At 42.2% G+C, this 18,779-nt stretch overlaps 1 protein-coding gene across 1 annotated transcript in view; it reads right to left on the bottom strand.

The window, feature by feature from the left end:
* Nucleotides 1–1,214: 1,214 nt before the first annotated feature.
* cnot4a (CCR4-NOT transcription complex, subunit 4a) overlaps nt 1,215–18,779 on the bottom strand; it is a 41,300-nt gene continuing 23,735 nt past the window's right edge. The window contains exons 12-13 of the mRNA XM_084335602.1: nt 7,698–7,931; nt 1,215–3,689 (exon numbers count right to left, since the gene is read on the bottom strand). Of these exons, the coding sequence (XP_084191728.1) occupies nt 3,361–3,689; nt 7,698–7,931 (563 nt within the window). The 3' untranslated portion in view covers nt 1,215–3,360. The remainder of the gene's footprint in view (nt 3,690–7,697; nt 7,932–18,779) is intronic.

Below are 18,779 nucleotides of genomic sequence, written 5' to 3'. Positions count from 1 at the left end.
TCAAACACATACCTACTTACAGGTATCTGAATGGAACAAGTGGGCTACAGTAATGTCATACTAAACACATACCTACGTACAGGTATCAGAATGGAACATGTGGGCTACTGTAATGTCATACTAAACACATACCTACGTACAGGTATCGGAATGAAACATGTAGGCTACTCAACACATAGTTAGAAAATAAATGTGAGAAGTGGATTCCCGATTTAAGCGTTGGAAGTTGAGGCCTGCCAGCAGCGACGGTGCTGGATGTGTTTCCCCTCTCGGAGGTCCTTGAGGACACACAGCTCTCTCCCGCTGCAGGTAGACTACTGCATTGGCTTGAAACAGCGTGCCAGAGCCATAGGCTGGAGGGCTGCATAATGTACACATGCTGGTCCACACACCTAGTGGTCGACCGATATGGGTTTTCAAACGGCCGATGCAGATAGATATTTATATTATATCGATATAATTTTTTTCTTTTCTTTACGAGACCCAAATTAACTCCAAAAACATGACTTTAGTAGATCTGCACTCTACTTATTTTTAAATCAAAACTTGTATCAAATAAAATTACTTTTGCAATCTTTTGAATCAGGTGATACAAGGGGGAAGTCATATTTTTTGTAATCGCTGATTATACCAAACGCCACATACACATGAATTGGTCCATCACTAACGCACACCATAAAATATATTATATATAACAAATTACATAGGCTACTGCTGACAGAAATCCTATAAACCTGACATAAATAAATGCCATGTCAAGATTAGTGTCAAAATGTTATCATAGCATTCACGATCAACACGTTTTAAAACAGAGGCTTAAGGCAATTCTTCAAGGTCCATAATATATGATAAATTAAGCAAATGTAACCTTCAGAATATCAAGATCCCCAGCAGCAGATAATTATCTGTAACCTTGTTGCACTAGACAAGTCTGACTGCAGCGCTTCATCACTGACAGGAAAGTAACCATCTGCCCCCTAGTGGAGACAATCCAAATAACACCGGAAGAACTAAGGACACCCTCAGAAGCTGTATGAGTTACATACAATACCTGCTATTAAAGGTCAACGTGTGGAATATGCTGACGGGTGTCTAATGTTCTAACAGTGTTCCTGTGGTTTCTGCAATAGTTCACCTTGTACAACAAATATAAATGTAAACAAAAGGACGTAGAGGGGAAAGATGACGCCACAACATTTGAGTTTTCAGTTTTATTTTACGCTTCATTCTTCCAGACCTGCAGAGGACAGTTTGTTTCCGTTAAGCTCCTCGATTAGTTTTTTTTCCTCAACATCATGTTAAAACCCATTGTATGACTTTTCTGTTGGTTTCTCCTAGATGAGTACGCTCTCATCCGGTGAATACTGTTTTAATAAAGGAGGGAAGGGGGGCGGGGGGTGGCAGCGGGGAGGAAAGAGACAGAGAACACGGATCAGAGAGTTAAGACTTCAAAAAAGAAAAGCCTGTGGTAGGAGAGGTCATTCTCAAGGCCAGAAGGCGGAGAGCTCCTTGAATCACTACAACAGAGTAGTTTGTATTGTCTTGCAGCACCTTCCTTGGCGACACACACTCGCATACAATTGCCGATGTTACATACATTGACCCCCCCCCCCCCCCACAGGTGCATATTTTCCAGCAATCATGACACTATATTCCCCTTCAAATCACTCAAACGCCCTATCCGTCATCAGTTCATTTAAGGCCTCGTTTAAAAGCCCTCACAGGGGGGGGGGGGGGGGCTGTTCAGCCTATTGCTACCCTCATCTGTATTGTCGGCCAACATCCTAGCACATCTAGCCTTTTTCTCCTAACGCGGTGGCTTTCCTGGTTAGGGCTAGCTACTGTAGGTGCCACACAGTGGCAACTGTGAGTATCAGTCTAGCCCTGGTTCTCAGGATGTGTGCCGTGGTCTCCCCGAGCCCCCGGTCTAGCCCTGGTTCTCAGGATGCGTGCCGTGGTCTCCCAGAGCCCCCGGTCTAGCCCTGGTTCTCAGGATGTGTGCCGTGGTCTCCCAGAGCCCCCGGTCTAGCCCTGGTTCTCAGGATGCGTGCCGTGGTCTCCCAGAGCCCCCGGTCTAGCCCTGGTTCTCAGGATGTGTGCCGTGGTCTCCCAGAGCCCCCGGTCTAGCCCTGGTTCTCAGGATGCGTGTCTCCCAGAGCCCCCGGTCTAGCCCTGGTTCTCAGGATGCGTGCCGTGGTCTCCCAGAGCCCCCGGTCTAGCCCTGGTTCTCAGGATGCGTGTCTCCCAGAGCCCCCGGTCTAGCCCTGGTTCTCAGGATGCGTGTCTCCCAGAGCCCCCGGTCTAGCCCTGGTTCTCAGGATGCGTGTCTCCCCGAGCCCCCGGAGCCCCCGGCTCCCCTTCCGTCAGGCAGTGCTCCATCCTCTGATACAGAGGTTCAGCAAAATCTTCCCTCTCCACCAAAAGGGAAACGTCGGGCCAAGTGGCCTCTCAGGCGAGCCATTTGTGTCCCTGCTTGACGGGGAGCCCATGCACAGCCTGTGCCCTCAGCTGCCCCCTACGTCACCTGTAATAGCCATCCAAACAATTCTCAGTTAAGCTCCTTTTTAAAAACCATTGTCAGAAAGCTCCAAAGTCTCTAAACTCTCTACTCACCTCACCCTCATTCATAACATATTACTCACCTCACCCTCATTCATAACATATTACTCACCTCACCCTCATTCATAACATATTACTCACCTCACCCTCATTCATAACATATTACTCACCTCACCCTCATTCATCACATATCGGGGACTTTTCTGCAAGGGGGGGGGGTTAACCGTTACACAGTCTCCTGTCAAGAGTGGGGAGGATGAGGGTCTTTGGGGGCAAAGCTTCAAGAGCGGATTCACAGCTTGCTTCGTTTCTCAAAGAGTTATCGTGACTTCAACTTTCAAAAAACACTTTTTTTTTTGTTCATGCTTAAATCATTAGTTACGTAAAAAGACCTCACGTCAGCTATGTTGTTGCGTCATGATTTTTGGGAGTCGACTCTTTGCGTCGCCACCGAGCACTCCCTCTATACTCTCCCTGTGCTCCTCGAAACAGTGGCTAATAAATACCAGAACATGTCAACCTCAACGCCCGGAGCCCAGTGGGGGGGGGTCTGAAGGAGTGGTGATGGTAAAGACGAAGGGTGCCGGAATTCATGTGCCACAAACAAACAAACAAAAAACCAATAGGCTTTTCAGAGTAGACAAAAAGGAAGGAGGAAGAGAAAAAAAAGAAAGCATCGTTTGTTACTTTGTTAATAATTTTTCACAATCTGCAGATTGGTGTGTATTGCATCATGGGAGGGGGGGGTATAGGAGGGGGATGTGTAATGTAGGGTGAGGGAGGGTCTGCTGTAGTCTGTGTTCAGTGGCGGTCCACAGCGGCACTCTGTAGCAGCTCTGTGGCGGGCTGGCCGGAGGGTCTGAAGGCTGTTTGGAAGCCGGGGGGAGGGGAGTGGAACTGGCTGGCGGGGTTGACTGTGGCGGGGGGCAGGTAGGGAGCCCAGCTGCCCGTGACTCTGTGGTGGAGGGGGAGGTGGGCGTCCATGAGGCCACTGTGGAGGGGCTGGGGGCTGGGCATCACTGAGCCACCTGGGCCGTCCATCTCTGTGAGCGCCTGCAGGGATTTGAGCCAGTGTGGCGGGTTGTCATCCTGGAGACAGTCTAAACTATTGCCTGTCGTGGCTGGGATGCCTGTGGGGTGGGGAGAGAGAGACAGAGAGAGGGGGTAGGAAGGAGAGTTTTGTTGAGTGATACCGCCACTTCTTTTACAGCACTAACTGATAAATACCCTTACAGTGAGCATCAAATGTATTCAGCGACAAAGGGGTTTAATTAGGCACGGGTGCGGCAGCAGCCACACTGATCTGATCCCAATCACAACACGGAGATGGAAAGTATTGTTGTCCGTGGGTTTGTTAAATGAGAACCTAGCTGGATTATCCTGGCCATCATAACAGCTAAGCACATACCCTACATACTCTGGAACAAAAGAGACTATATTGTTTTTAAGTGTTATAAGATAAGATAAAATACTCCTTTATTAATCCCCTTGGGTTGTTGTTCTTATTGATGATAATGTTGTTTTGATTTCCCCATTAACTCAATGGACGCCAGACCCGAGATAAGTCGGGTTAACTCGCCAACGCTTGAGCTCCAAACCCGGGTTGTCATCGTTATTTCTTTTATTCAATATTTCAATATTTCCATTATCCATCCAGGGAGCCTAGTGTTATCATAGGGAATGAGTCTGAGATCCCAAAAGTGCAATACCGGCCACATCCATCAGGCGGCGGTATCGAGCACCCTTTGAAAACTCTGTGTCTTGGGCTGTGTGTCAATTATTAGGTCCGGGGGGACTTTTCCATGTCAGGCAAGGGGAGCGGTTGTCCCGATCGGCTTGAGAAGCGTCAAATGCTCCAGATGGATGATGTATGGCGGATTATGTTGGCGGATTATGTTGGCGACACGATCGACACCAATACTGGGACTCGCAATCAGATAATTGGAATATTCTTTTTTAGGCACATCCTAGTCAAGGTAAGGGCTATATGATATCAATCTTGCGTTGATCAAAGCATGCCTTCATTGCGATCCGAGCGTATGTGTGTAACGCTAGTCCATAACGTATTCCGTTGGTGACGATCAAAGTATAAAAAAAATACCCCCCCCCCCCCCACCAGACCATGTGAGCGGATCGGCGCGGGCGAGAAATCCGCTCTTCGCTCTAGACGGCTTGTTTTCCGCTCCGCTAATCGCTCATGTTGACCCCGCCCCCAAGTCGCTCTTTGCTCGCTCACAGCTCACCTTCATTTACGAATCGAGTGCTCCCCGCTCCAGCCCGCTCGGCAGATTTTTATTTTTTATTTTTGGAGCATGATGTAAATTAGCTTGATTTGACCAAACTACAACAGTCTACACCCCCTGGGCCCCTTAACAATTGTTTGTATTGAGCCGTATTGTAATTGTACCCATTCTGCAATGTTAAATAACGTTGTTTATCCATTCACTAGCTCTACTACGCGATGGTAGCTAGCCTAGCCACAATGCTATGGTCGCTGCCATTCACGTTAGCATGTAAGCTAATAACAACAACAATGGTGGAATATATTTTTGTCTAACAGGATGTGAGTGACGGTTCACCCTTCTCATTGGTTGAAAATGGCCTTCATGTTTGTACATCGCCACCTGTTGCTTTGGCATTGTACTACATGTATATTACATCAGTGTGAGCGGCCCAGAGCGGATTGGAGCGGAGGAGAACTCTCGCTCCGGAAGTCGCGCCGACCCATTTTAAAACCCACTCCGCCGCTCACTTCAAAACCACCCGCGCCGCTCCCCGCGCCGCTCACGTGCCGCGCCGCTCACATGGCCTGCCCCTCACACACTTTCATGGAACATAATACCTATCACATGCATTTGATTTTTTTATTGTAGCGTGAGTAGGGACGGAACGCCAATGCATTTAGTATAATACACGTTGGGGGCTATTACCAGCCTCCCATGAATTACCCTAAAACCATACTTATATTCACCACGGTATAAAACAGGAATGTATGGATGAATTTTTTTTTCTCACATATTGAACGATAGATACTCGATGTCAAATGGGCAATAGTATTGTATCTAGGGCTGGGCGATATGGAAAAAAATCATATTGCGATAACGATATGATAATGTTATTATATTTCTCGATATCGATAATTATCAAAATTGTTATAAGTATAATTTTTTTTATTTTGCAGCAATTCTTTGTCGTTGCCGCCATCTTTAGTGTTACAGCCCCTCACACTCTGGTTTAAAAGCGAAAGTAAACCGGCTTCTCTGCTGGCTGTGGCTCCAGGGGAGTTGAACAGTTCTGGCTCTGCTAGTTTATTTTCGATCTTTTGGCGCTTTTTTGGTGGACAAACCACCGCACATGTGCACCGTGACTGGAGTCTAGCTCTGCTAGCACACATAGCCTACTGTGTACAGACGGTTTCAAACTGTATTTTAAATTAGAAAGCAAACAAAATAAATGGACAAGAGAAAAATAAATCTCAATTTGGTCAGTATTGTCATTTGGACAAGCAAAGCCATTACTTTAAGTTGCAGGCAAGAAAGACAAGTCTGTCCACTGTCTCTGGTTTTAAAACTGCCCTGTTGCAGGTCACAAAAAATATCAAAAATTTCGATATTCGATATCGATTATTAAAATATATCACGATATTTATCGTTATCGTTATATCGCCCAGCCCTAATTGTATCCATAGCTATAATATATAATATAGTTATAGCCCTACAAACACCGCCACGTATTCCTATACTTTAGAGCGCTGGCCTTTTAACCACACATTACACAGCGACCCTCTGGCGCTGATTGAGTTAACACATTCCACGCCAACAACGAGTTTACTCGTTATTGGGCGCCAATCGCTTAACGCCAACAATGAGTATACTCATTATTTGATTGTTTTTCCTTTTATTTGATATTTTTATTAATTATTCATCCAGGGACCTTCGTGTTACCATAGGGAATGAGTCTGAGGTCACCAAAGTGCAATACCGGCCGCATCCAGCTAGACGGCGGTATCGAGCACCCTTTGTAACCTTGTATCTGTATACACTCGTTATTGGCCGACAAGCGTTGAGTGCCAATAACGAGTAAACTCATTTTTAGATCCTTTGATCTTTTTCCTCTGATCCCCGTTCTAAATCATCCGGATCATTCTAGCCGTCCCTGGCTCGTTTGTATACATTGGAATTGCAATGCTGATCGAATATAACCAGGTGGCAGTATCGTTTGTGTCTGAACTGGAATTGCATTGGCATGGACACACATCTTCCTTTTTTTTTGGTAAGGGCTCCTCCTCCTGCTTGAACAGAGATTCACATTGATCGCCTCGATTCCGTTGCCTAAGCGTATTTACCATCGAAACGTGTAGACATATACACTGGTAATCGCGATGGGATCACTCGGAATTATTATTTTTGGAATACCTTCTGGCTAAGGTAAGGTATATTCTATGTCTATTTGACCAAACCTGAAACGTGTTTGTGTTTTACCGGACGTAAAACATGCTCGGCAAACACAGTTTTGAGTTAAAATGACCCAACCGCCTTGATGATTTTGTGAAGGTACATATGTACATGTTATATACCTTTGACTTGGGAGTATTTGGGGTTTCAGGGAATCAACCAGAACGATTCGAGCTTATTGCACATAAACGCGTTTTTATCTCACGATCTATGGAAAAAGACTGGATTATCTTGGAAATGCGCGCTGTTTAGCATGTAATAAGCCACACCATTGTCTCCACAGCTATAATACAGAACACACACACAGCTCTGCAAACATTGTGAAATACCACGGAAATTACCATTTTAAGCTGGCCTTCTAGCGGCAGAGATGGGGATTAAGCGTGGCGCTGAAAGTGTTAAGTCTATGTTGTCATTTTCTGGTAAGTGTTGTTGTTAAGTCCTGTCTTTGTTTGAAATTCCCTAATTAGAAATGATAAATCATAATAAAATAATTATTAAAAAAAAACTAGCTAATGTAATCATGTGTTTGCAAAAACTGCTATGCAAAACAGACGGTGATGTATTCATCAAAACAGATACATATCTAGTGGAGATGCACACATCATCAGTCCTGTCGAACAAATGGAAAAATAATGAAACAAGACAACGGATCAGTGTGGTGAACCAGGACAGTATAACTACCAGTGATGATAGCAGGGTCCATCCAACTGGCCGTGCCGTCCCAGCTCAGGCTGTGTGAGATAGCCGCTGGCCCTGCCGGTCCGCCGATGTGGTTAACACTGTTAGAGGATGAGGAGGATGAAGAGGAGGAGGAGTTTGGGAGGCCCCCGAAGTTGATGTTGATGTTGGGCAGGAGAGCTCTGAGGCCATCCTGCCATTCTTTCACATTTAAACCGTCTATAGAGCTGCTGTTTTCTGCAGGGAGAGGAAGAGGATGGGAGACATGTAAGCAGTCAGTGGGTTTTGACCACCAACTTGTGGCCAGTTACAGAACTGCAATGCATATCTAACTCAAATAGTTTTTGCCCTTTAAAAAGGTCACTAAACGCCAGTCAAAACAAGCAGTAGAGGTGGGCGATAGAGCAATCTGACATTGTCCCTAGTGAAAATGTCATCACGAGTCCATTCTCCATTGATAACCTTCACCATGAGTTAGTTACTAGGTTAGGTAGGCATGATGTTCTGATCATAAAATTCCAGAATTGTGGTCAAATCCACTGTCACACCAGGTAAATCCAATCCTACATTAGCGCACCAGCAGGTCACAGTGAATTGGCCTTGCATTGCTTTGCTGTCTCCAGTCAGCTGCATGTAGTTATTTTGGGGGAAAGTACGATGGGACTGAGGAAGCAAAACAACACGACCATTCCACCTATAAACACATGAGTGATGCTAGCTCAGTATATTTCTAAACACAAACCTGTTCCACAATGTGAAAATCTGCATAAAATATATCCCTAGGTAAATGGAATATTGCTCCACTTCTACAAGGGCTATTTGCATATTCTTGGTATCTAGGTACATCTATGGACCTCATGGAATGTATTCAGTGTCAGAAATATTGTGTCTATTACTAGGCTTGCTTAAATTGTGATGAAACAAAAAAGGAGAATATTAATTATGATTTTTCTTTGCATCTTTGACAGTGAATAACACCATGATATTAATGACCAAACTTAAAAAACTGCCACTGATGTTGTTCAGTACCCTCTTGAGATCATGTGTACAAACAATCTAAGGAAATTAATAAAGGGAAAATGATAAAACCGAAGGTTCTGTAGATACAGTACTGAATTCTCCCATCCGGACCAATGCAATTTGAAATATTATTATAGAATATAGAATAGATGCTTATACATTACCTTATTATAGCCAATTCGCACATTTATATATATATATTAGAGCTGGGCCGTTAACGGCGTTAACGCTATACTAGTATCGCGCGATAATATAATTAACGCATTCATCTTAAAAAAAATAAAAAAAAATAATGTTTATTTACCCAGGGTAGGTTCGCTGAGCACAGATGCTCTTTTTCAGGAACGCCCTGCTTCACATTCACACAGTTCCATTCACACCTGGGAGCTGCCCAGTACAACCACAGTTGACACCATTGGCCACTGAGCAACTCCACTGGAGCAGTTGATTCAAGCCATGTCACATAGTTCAAGTTTGAAATGATTCTTTCTGTTTTGCTCCTGAGAGTGCTAGATACTGTACTGTACTGGTAATATTATTTATTTGTGTTAACTTCTGAATAAAACAACTTATTGAACACAAGTACATCTTATTGAACATTATTTTGATATTTCATTACCAATTATCATAGCAAAACAGCTTTTTCAAACAGTCTGTAATGCATTTTGGAAACGGGAGATGGGCTCATGGTGTAATGGGCCACCTGGCCTGAGAAACATAAGGAGGAAAGAAAAAGTAAGGACTTACTTCTGGTCATTATTTGGGTAGAACACACATATTTTGAATGCCTTCGGCAGGTTTTTTTTCCTTTTTTGAGCCATTTTAATCTAGATTAATCTAGATTAAATCCAGGATTGCAGATAGATTAAAAAAAATTATCTATGCCCACCTCTAATATATATACATATATTATCTTTCAAATGCCCGAGTTCAATTTGGTATTTAGTATCACCAGGCGTGCATAAGAACAGATAATGAAATATCCTGTAATCTACTGTACTTTTTTATTTTCCCCACAGTGCAACCGTTTTGAAACTAATTTCAGATCTAATTGTTCCTACATGTTAACAATGAGGAGAAACTAACTGCGTTTCAATATTTGTCAAAAACGTTACCTTTTGTGGCTTATTATCGCGAATCATAACAATTATTGATACGATTCATTCAGAACGCTGAACTTTGAACAACCATAGTATGTGACAGGAACTGTAGATCGGAAAAATTCCAACGCTGGTCAACAGCTATGAATGCCCTCTACAAAATGGCCGCAAAAAGTCTACAATTCCCATGGTTAAAAATGTCCATTTCCGTTCCCGGCTTGGATAGACCAGGGGTTCCCAAACTTTTCAGGCTAGGGCCCAGAAAATAAGGCGTCAGAGAGCCGCGGCCCAATGCACATCGTCAGGCTTTTTATTTTTTTTTGCCAGGCGACCGATTTTTTAAGCCAAATATCACTTCAATCCTATTAAGTTAGTTCAAGTTAGTTATTCATTTATATGTGCTATTTATGAGAGGGCTAACTTGTTGCAAAATAATAATGATAATAATAATAGCCTCATTAAAATACTATTGTTGCTTCGGTTGTTTTCAGCGTTTTATGTGCATAATCTGTTATTTAGTTTGAAATGTTCGTTGAAATAAGTAGATTTTTCGTTTTTGTTTATTTATTAAGTTAATATAAAACCATATAGTCACATTTTAGAATACAATAGAATATAATTTTAGAATACAACTAGAAACACTGTCCTGGCCTGCTTCTAAGTTCAGTGGCCTGACAAAAAATAAAATAAAAATAAAAATAAAAAACAACAAATATTTTTTTTTTTATTTTTTTTTAGATCATCTCGCGGCCCACCCGTGGCTGCTCGCGGCCCACCTTTGGGTCGCGACCCCGACTTTGGGAACCACTGGGATAGACGATCGCAAATCGAAAACTTAAAACGATATGAGACTTTTAACCTATTGCTAAACTAACGTATTGATGATAATATACATTCTACATGCTTTTGTGACATGTTAGTGATGTTAATACTTGAAAACGGTTGATTTAAAAATCGCAAATTAAAAAAATCGCAAATTTTTTGCATCACTCTGAAAAATATGAATCTATGATCATAATGTCATTTTGGGGTCGGTACCGACCCTGAGGGGTGGAACAGGTTACAGTGATGCTAGCTAAGTATATTCATAAACACATAACAGTGATACTAGCTAAGTATATTCATAAACACATAACAGTGATGCTAGCTAAGTATATTCATAAACACATTAACAGTGATGCTAGCTCAGTATATTTATATAAACACATTAACAGTGATGTTGGCTCAGTATATTCATGAATGCATAACATTGATGCTAGCTCAGTATATTCATGAATGCATAACAATGATGCTAGCACAGTATATTCATACACATAAGTGATGCTAGCTCAATATATTTATAAACACATCAACAATGCTAGCTCAGTATATTTATAAACACAATAACAGTGATGCTAGCTCAGTACATTTATACACAACAGTGATGCTAGCCCAGTATATTTATAAACACATAAGTGATGCTAGCTCAATATATTTATAAACACAACAATGCTAGCCGAGTATATTTATAAATACAACAGTGATGTTAGCTCAGTATATTCATGAACGCATAACAGTGATGCTAGCTGAGTATATTTATAAACACACAAGTGATGCTAGCTCAATATATTTATAAACACATCAACAGTGATGCTAGCTCAGTATATTTATAAACACATTAACACATCCTGCACCAAAAACGTCGTACGTGTTTCAAGGTCATGCTAATTCTGCCATTCCATGGCGTACAACGTTATTGAGATCATATTTCATTTTTTCGCCATGGTATTCAGAATGCCCTCACCCAGCCTCGGCTGATACAGTGGGAGCCTGCACAACTCTGCAACGCTTCAATACTGCCGCCTGGTGGTGATCGGGCGAGTTACAACCGGAAATGGATCTCTGGTGATCACTGTGTACCGGGGAAATGCGTCCGGCACTCACATATTGTTGCGGGACTCTAGACACACGTCCGTACATATGGATCGCTGCCATAACTCAAGAATCGATATGATTTGGGCGTTTATTATTATTATACAAACCGGAAATGGATCTAGGCGATACACGTCAAATAAGTGGGATCTTTTTCCTCCAGTCTCATCGGCGAACGGTAAGAGGACGCTGACGGCATTTTCAGCGTGATTGTTTATTATTATTATTAATGCAAACTGCTCTGATCAATATATCACCCATACTACATAAAGCATTTACTGACGATCACAGAATTATAAACGACCCCCCCCCCCCCGTTCATCCGCGCATGATCAGTCATAACGTTTAGGATCATGTACAGTTGACATTTTTAATATAGTGTGTATTGGCAACAAACGGCAGTTGATAATCTATATATGCGTTTATGCCTATAACTCACGTTCTAGGAATTACTGCAGAAAACGATAAAAACATTTATATTCTAGACGGTATTTTCGTATGAATCTATGAATGAAAAAGTATAACGTTCCTACATCCTGAACGATAGATAATCGATGTTGAATGGGCCATAGTAATGTCAATTTAGCAATACAATTTAAAAAGTTATAGCCCTGCAAAGAAGGTAAACGTCTCCATAGGCTTAGAGTGGTGGCAGAGAGTGGTATGAGACGGGCAAACTCCGTGGCAGTTAATGTGTTAACAGTGATGTTAGCTCAGTATATTCATGAACGCATAACAGTTATGCTAGCTCAATATATTGTAAACAAATATTTCCCCCCCTACAGTTGTGAATGTGGAAATTTCCTAGTGGCGAGAATGCAGGTACTGCTCATTCAGTGTGAGGCATCACAACTAGGGATGGGTACCGAATTCGGTACTTTTGAGGTACCGAACCGAAACACGTCGGTACTACCGAGTATCGATTCAAGTGAGATACCGAAATCTTTATATATATTTTTTTTACCCTTTTTCTTTTCATGTCAACGTTCACACGCACAATATATGCTTACCTAGGATTTGACTTGATTCAACAACAAAGCAGTCGGAGCAATGGCAAGCCGAAAACTGTCGAAATTGTAGTTATTTGAAGTTTGGATTTTTTTTTCATGACTGAGGTAGGTCAATTAAATTTCTTGAGACTAAAGTACCGGAAAAAGGTACCGTTGGGTACCGGTTCAAATGTGAAAGGTACCCATCCCTAATCACAACCCCACCTTTAAAATAAATCTGGTTATTTTTGACATATCGTTCTATGGTCTCTCTGGTGTATGTATAGGATATAGGGTGGAACCATTTTTCATATTATTTGTAGTATAAACCCCAACTGCTTCCTTCCCGCTTTGTGAAATGGCTGGTGGTGACTTTAAAGTGCAGTGTGCTTGAGTAGAGTGGCACTAGGGCTTAAGAGCTGGGCTGCATTATGTGCTCCATATTCAGACCATCCTATAGTCACCCTGAGATTGTCAATAGCTGATGTTATCACCACATTTTCTCCTCCGTCTCTCTCCCACGCGTGAGTCTAGGCTATTGTTCAAATGATAAGATGACAGACATCCTTTTATTCATAATGACTGATATAACTCCTTTAGTGAGATTGGTGACCATATGATTTGATACGTTTGGATGATTTGATCAGTTTGGATGAACCCGTGCAGCTCAAGTTCCATGTGCTCAGCATCAAGCAGTGAGGAGAAACGGAAAGATACAAACATAGCCAACAGCAAGACACCCGAGTGAATATTAATTAATATCAATTTTGAATTAAATCACATCCTGTTAATACAAAGCCTATTTAACGCCACAGGTCTCTGCTTTAAATGCTAGTCAGTTGTTTGGGCTCAAACAACCAAAAACTTGTCTCGACAGGAAATTGGCGATCGCTCCGAAGATCATTGACACAACCCTACTAGGGCTGCACAATTAATCGTGTATTAAACGTGATCCCGATTTTGGCCTCAACAATGAATCAAACATGATCTACTGCAATAAGACGCATTCCATTTTGACCACCTGCTCTTCTAAATCAAATCAAGCGTGACTAATCACAGGTGTTCCTGTGCGCTGAGAGCAATACACCCTTGTTAACATTGGTAGCCTCAAACAAGGTTTATGACATTAACTCATTGGGCACCATACTTTGCTCCCCGTTCTATACACTCCCTAGGTCTCCCTGGCTCATCTGCCTACGTTGGAATTGCAATGACGATCGAATCTCGCCAGGTGGCAGTATCGCCTACCTTTTGAACTGGGAACTGAGGATATCACTTGTCTTGTGATCCGGCTGTTTCCGCCTAGGAGTGGATCACAACATAGCAATCGGTGGAAGATTTGGTGCCTCAGACGCTCAGAGCTATTATTTCCCATATGGTAGTCATGCCCAATATACACAAGTAATTGCGATTGCCAAGGGATCACCTGGGATTTATTAATTTTAGAGTACTTTCTGAATGAGGTAAGGTCTATCTTAGGTAATCTGCTGGTATTTTTTTAACGTAAAACATGCTTCTGTACCGATCACAGTGTCGTAGTTTACCGGATGTAAAACTTGCTTTTGGTAACGATCACAGTTTGAGTTCAAACGACCCCCCCCCCTTGATGATTTTGTGAAGACACAGGTAGTATTTGGTGTTTCGGGCGAGCACCCAGAACAATTTGGGCATATTGCATATAGGGCTGGGCGATATGGCCTCTAAATGATATCGCAATATTTTTTGGCCATATCACGATACATATCGCGATATTTTGACATTTCCTCTAAAGGACTTAAAAATGCTTGATGCCTACAGTCACGCCAATATGATTATAATAGTCCATGCAACATATGTTTGCATTATTAAACCATGAAGATGCTTTAAAAAATAATGAAATGAAAATGTACTAAGAGTTACTGATAGGGATGCCCCGATCACGTTTTTTGCCACCGATACCGATCACCGATGGTCGTGAGCCATATCGGCCGATACCGATAGTTTTTGATTAAAATAAATTAAAATGTATTTTATATAATATTTTATGTAGCCTCCAGCTACAGCCAGGATTCTCCGGAGCTGCAGCTGGACCTATACTCGAGTAGCCTCGAGCTACGGCCAGGATTCTCCGGCGCTGCACCTGGACCCTATTGGTATAACGTTACTTAACTGTGCTCAGCAAGCCCTCAGCTCGAATACGCATCGAATCAGTGTTATAAGACATTGATATCAGGAGCTATCTGTAGCTACTGCTAGCCGGATATATAACGTTAATACAACGCCTCTGTGAATTATTTAGTCAATGGGACATTTCGTTTTTAACAGTGAACTAACTTGCGCTAACGTGAGCTAACAGCTAACAGGTATCATACCTACCTACTATACTTGCTAGAGCGTTTGTTGATGTCAGGAGCTATCGGTAGCTGGCCGGCTAGATACCGTTCGGTTAGACCAGGGGTTCCCAACCTTTTTTCCCCCAGGGACCCCCAAACATCTCTGATGAAATTCCTGGACCCCCCTCCTAATAAAATACCATAAAATACTTTTTTTTGTCATTTTAATACTTTTTTTGGTCATTTTAATAACAAACTGCTTACACAGGCATATGAATCATAATTAGACCCACTATGCTTCTTTGACTTGTGCCTTCAATCAACAAATCTCATCTTGCACCATATGTATTTCAAAATGTTGGCCAATATTCAAATCCTGTATTCATCCTCTCAAATCAGGCCCTAATGATGAACGGTTTGCATTTATGTTGAATGAAGTAAGAATCCACTGCAGTAAAAATATCCTCACCTCGAGTGGTGGTAGTAAGGTTGACCGACATGAGAATGTCCTGCTTCAGATCCTCATTTTCGATATACTGCACATAAACGATGAGCACAGCCTCGTCTGCGACAGTTGTAGTTTCATCAAGTTGTATGGCAAATGGACCCTTTCTAAGCTTTTCTGACAGCTGCTGCTCGCAATCACTTGACATCTTATCAATTCGGTCTTTCACTACATTGTTCGAGAGTGGTACTGATTTTAGTTTATCCGCCACCTGTGGGCCGCACAGTTTCTAAACCATTTTGATGCAGGCTGGTTTGATGAGCTGCTCGCCAATATTGTGCGGTTTCTTTGCTTTTGCAATTAAAAGCGAACACTCAAGGAGGCTTCGGTAGCCTTCTGTAAATCACTGCCACCCCTGCTCCACGCTACTCTAACATCAACGGGCTTGTTCGCCTTGAGAGACTGTTCTTTCCTCCGAAAAAAGTCTGGATCCTTCCCAACGGTTTCTGGGTGCTTAGACGCCTGATGTCTCTTCAGCTTGCTGGGCTTCAGGCTCGAGTTTGCCAACTTTTCTCCACAAATCACACACTCAGGTCGTTTGTCTGGTCCCTCAGTGAAGCCCATGGTGATGTAATTTTCGCGATTGCTGTAGGTCCTAACTTTTTTTGCAGATGAGCTGCCGTCATCTCCTTTTCGTTTGTCACATTTTCGCCTCTGGCGGCTGACTGCAGACAAGCCGAGAAAGTTAACTAGCGTGCTAGGCTAGCTACGGAAAGTGATACAGTCAACTGATTAGGGCTGACCTTCGAATTATTTTTTCGCAATCGAAGCTTCGGGGCCGAGCTTCGATTTTAATTCGAAGCTTCGAATAAAAAAAAATTTTTTTTTTTTCTTTTTATATCTTATGTTGTGGGACTTGTACAGCACTTGGTAAACTTTGTTGTTTTTAAATGTGCTCTATAAATAAAGTGGATTTGATTAATGAATTAAGTAGCCCCTTTCGTGACTGTGACGCAGCCAACACGGCTGTGTGATTTAATTCAAGGTGGATCGCTGTTGTCGTTTGAACAACTTCAGATTTCATGGGAACTACCAATCCCCCAAATCAAGAATGTTTAAGATGAATGAAGTAAGATTTTGATTATTTGAAATATGGCCTGTGTAGACTAAACTATGGACAGAATTATGTCAGTCTACAAGGTCCGGATTCTACATGGTCCAGCAATGTAGACCTTGTAGACTCCACTACAGACCAATAATCAGTGAATGTTCATGCATTTTTAAGAAGGGCTACTTCCACAAAAAAACAAAGAACTCACCAAAACATCTCAGTAGCACCTTATCTAAATGTTCTATTTCATATATGGAGATTCATATTTATTTATGTATTGCATGCATTTCTACATTTTATTTCCCATTTTGTTTATTCATCCCAGTATCTTTCTTTCTTATGTGTGGAATTCTACAAGGCATTTACATTCACATTTACATTTAGTCATTTAGCTGACGCTTTTATCCAAAGCGACTTACAAGTTATGTACGACAGGTCATCAGGAAGGATACAACTCTATCAGCTGTGTAACAATATTCATCAAAGTGTTGCGTGTTACAGTGTAGGTTAGTTTATTAGGACAAGTGCATGACAGTAAGGTTAGTTATGGTTAGATTTTTTTTTTTTTTTTATTATTTCAGATAATGGTTGAAGAAGTGAGTCTTTAGTCGACGGCGAAAGATTGGACGGGATTCGGCTGTCCTAACTGGGGTGGGTAGTTCATTCCACCATTGTGGGGCAAGAACTGAGAATAGGCGTGTAGGTGGTGTATATGTGTTTGAGGATGATATCCTTCAAACAGGCAATAGTGATGATATAATTTGGGCAGTGCTGAGCTGGGTTACTTTCCTCCAGTGTATTTGTCCCCCGGCCCACCCAATGGCCCCATGCACACACACACACACACACACACTGAAGTAAAAATAAAAAAAAAAAAAAAAAAAATTGAAAAAAAAAATTGATTTTTTTTAACTTCGATATTTTTTTTAATGTTCGAAGCTTGTGCCATCGAACGAAGCTTCGAAGCTTCGAAGTATTTAAGACAGCCCTAAAACTGATTCGCGTTTTTAGCGGCTACCCGGTTAACTCGTGGCAAGTTGTTATTGTTTTATTCCATATTAATAAACGGATCAAGATCCCCCATCGACTCTGCAGATTTACCCGCCTCTTTGAAATCGGCGACATGCAATACCGGCCAGATCCTCTTAGGGGCGCCATCGCTCCACTGCAGTATCATTGTGGGCGAGTGGATATATTTTATTTTTTACAGTCTATGGGCGTTTCATTTTAGCCTGATCCCAAGCGAACATCCTGCACCGTTGATCACGGTTCGAAGCGCAGATTTCAGCCTGGAATAATGGGATTTATGATCAGCCAATGGACATATCGATCTACCAGATGCCAATGAATAATGGGGAAATGCTGCCGGCGATCACATGGGCTGACGGTAGGACCCTCTTCACCCAAATTACAGCCGGATCAGAGATTGTTGTAAAACGCAAGCAATCGATCAGTGAATGTGGCTACTTGCACGGACACACTATTGCTAATCAATAATACTAATCGGCGTCCCCCGCCACCCCCATTTCATCCATAGATGCTCTGTAATAGTCCGGATGATAAGCCGTTTGTTTTATTTCATTCGAATATATACAACAGAAATGCCGTTCGATATAACGCGAGTAGCCTTTAGCCTCATATCTAGCTTCCCAGAAAATATTTGAGACAAGAAGTGCGATAAACCTTATATTCACGACGCTATAAAATGACAACCAACCGATGGATTTTTTTTTTCTTTAAGCCATTATGAAGGCACGGTTTATGCACTCAAGTGACAATGAGAATGGACAGATAGCAATACTATAAAGTATAGATATAGCCAGGGCTCTACAGTGCGACCATATTGCTTGCATATGCCCCTAAAAATATGTGTGTGCGAACCTCAAAAATCAATTACGCGCACGGTGTGCGAGTGCAAATTACAGCCTCAGTCGTACTTTTTATTTCTCCGCTGAGAATCGTTAAAAAACTACAAGTCCCACATTGCACTCAAGCCAACGGTCCAATCACAGTAGAGTGAAGTGACTGGTTTCATGGGAAATAAAGCAAATGACCAATCGGAAGCTCTCATTTTGCTTATTTACTTCCTGAAACTCCGCCATTGCGATCAGGGCTCTCGTTTTCCGAGACACTAACTTATTATAGTCTCTCTCTTACCAATAGCAATAGATTTTAGAACACCTAGATTTATCGATAG

The sequence above is a fragment of the Notolepis coatsorum genome, assembly GCF_963971535.1.
Source record: "Notolepis coatsorum genome assembly, chromosome: 18".
Lineage (NCBI taxonomy): Eukaryota > Metazoa > Chordata > Actinopteri > Aulopiformes > Paralepididae > Notolepis > Notolepis coatsorum.
This window is presented reverse-complemented; position numbering and strand designations above follow the sequence as displayed.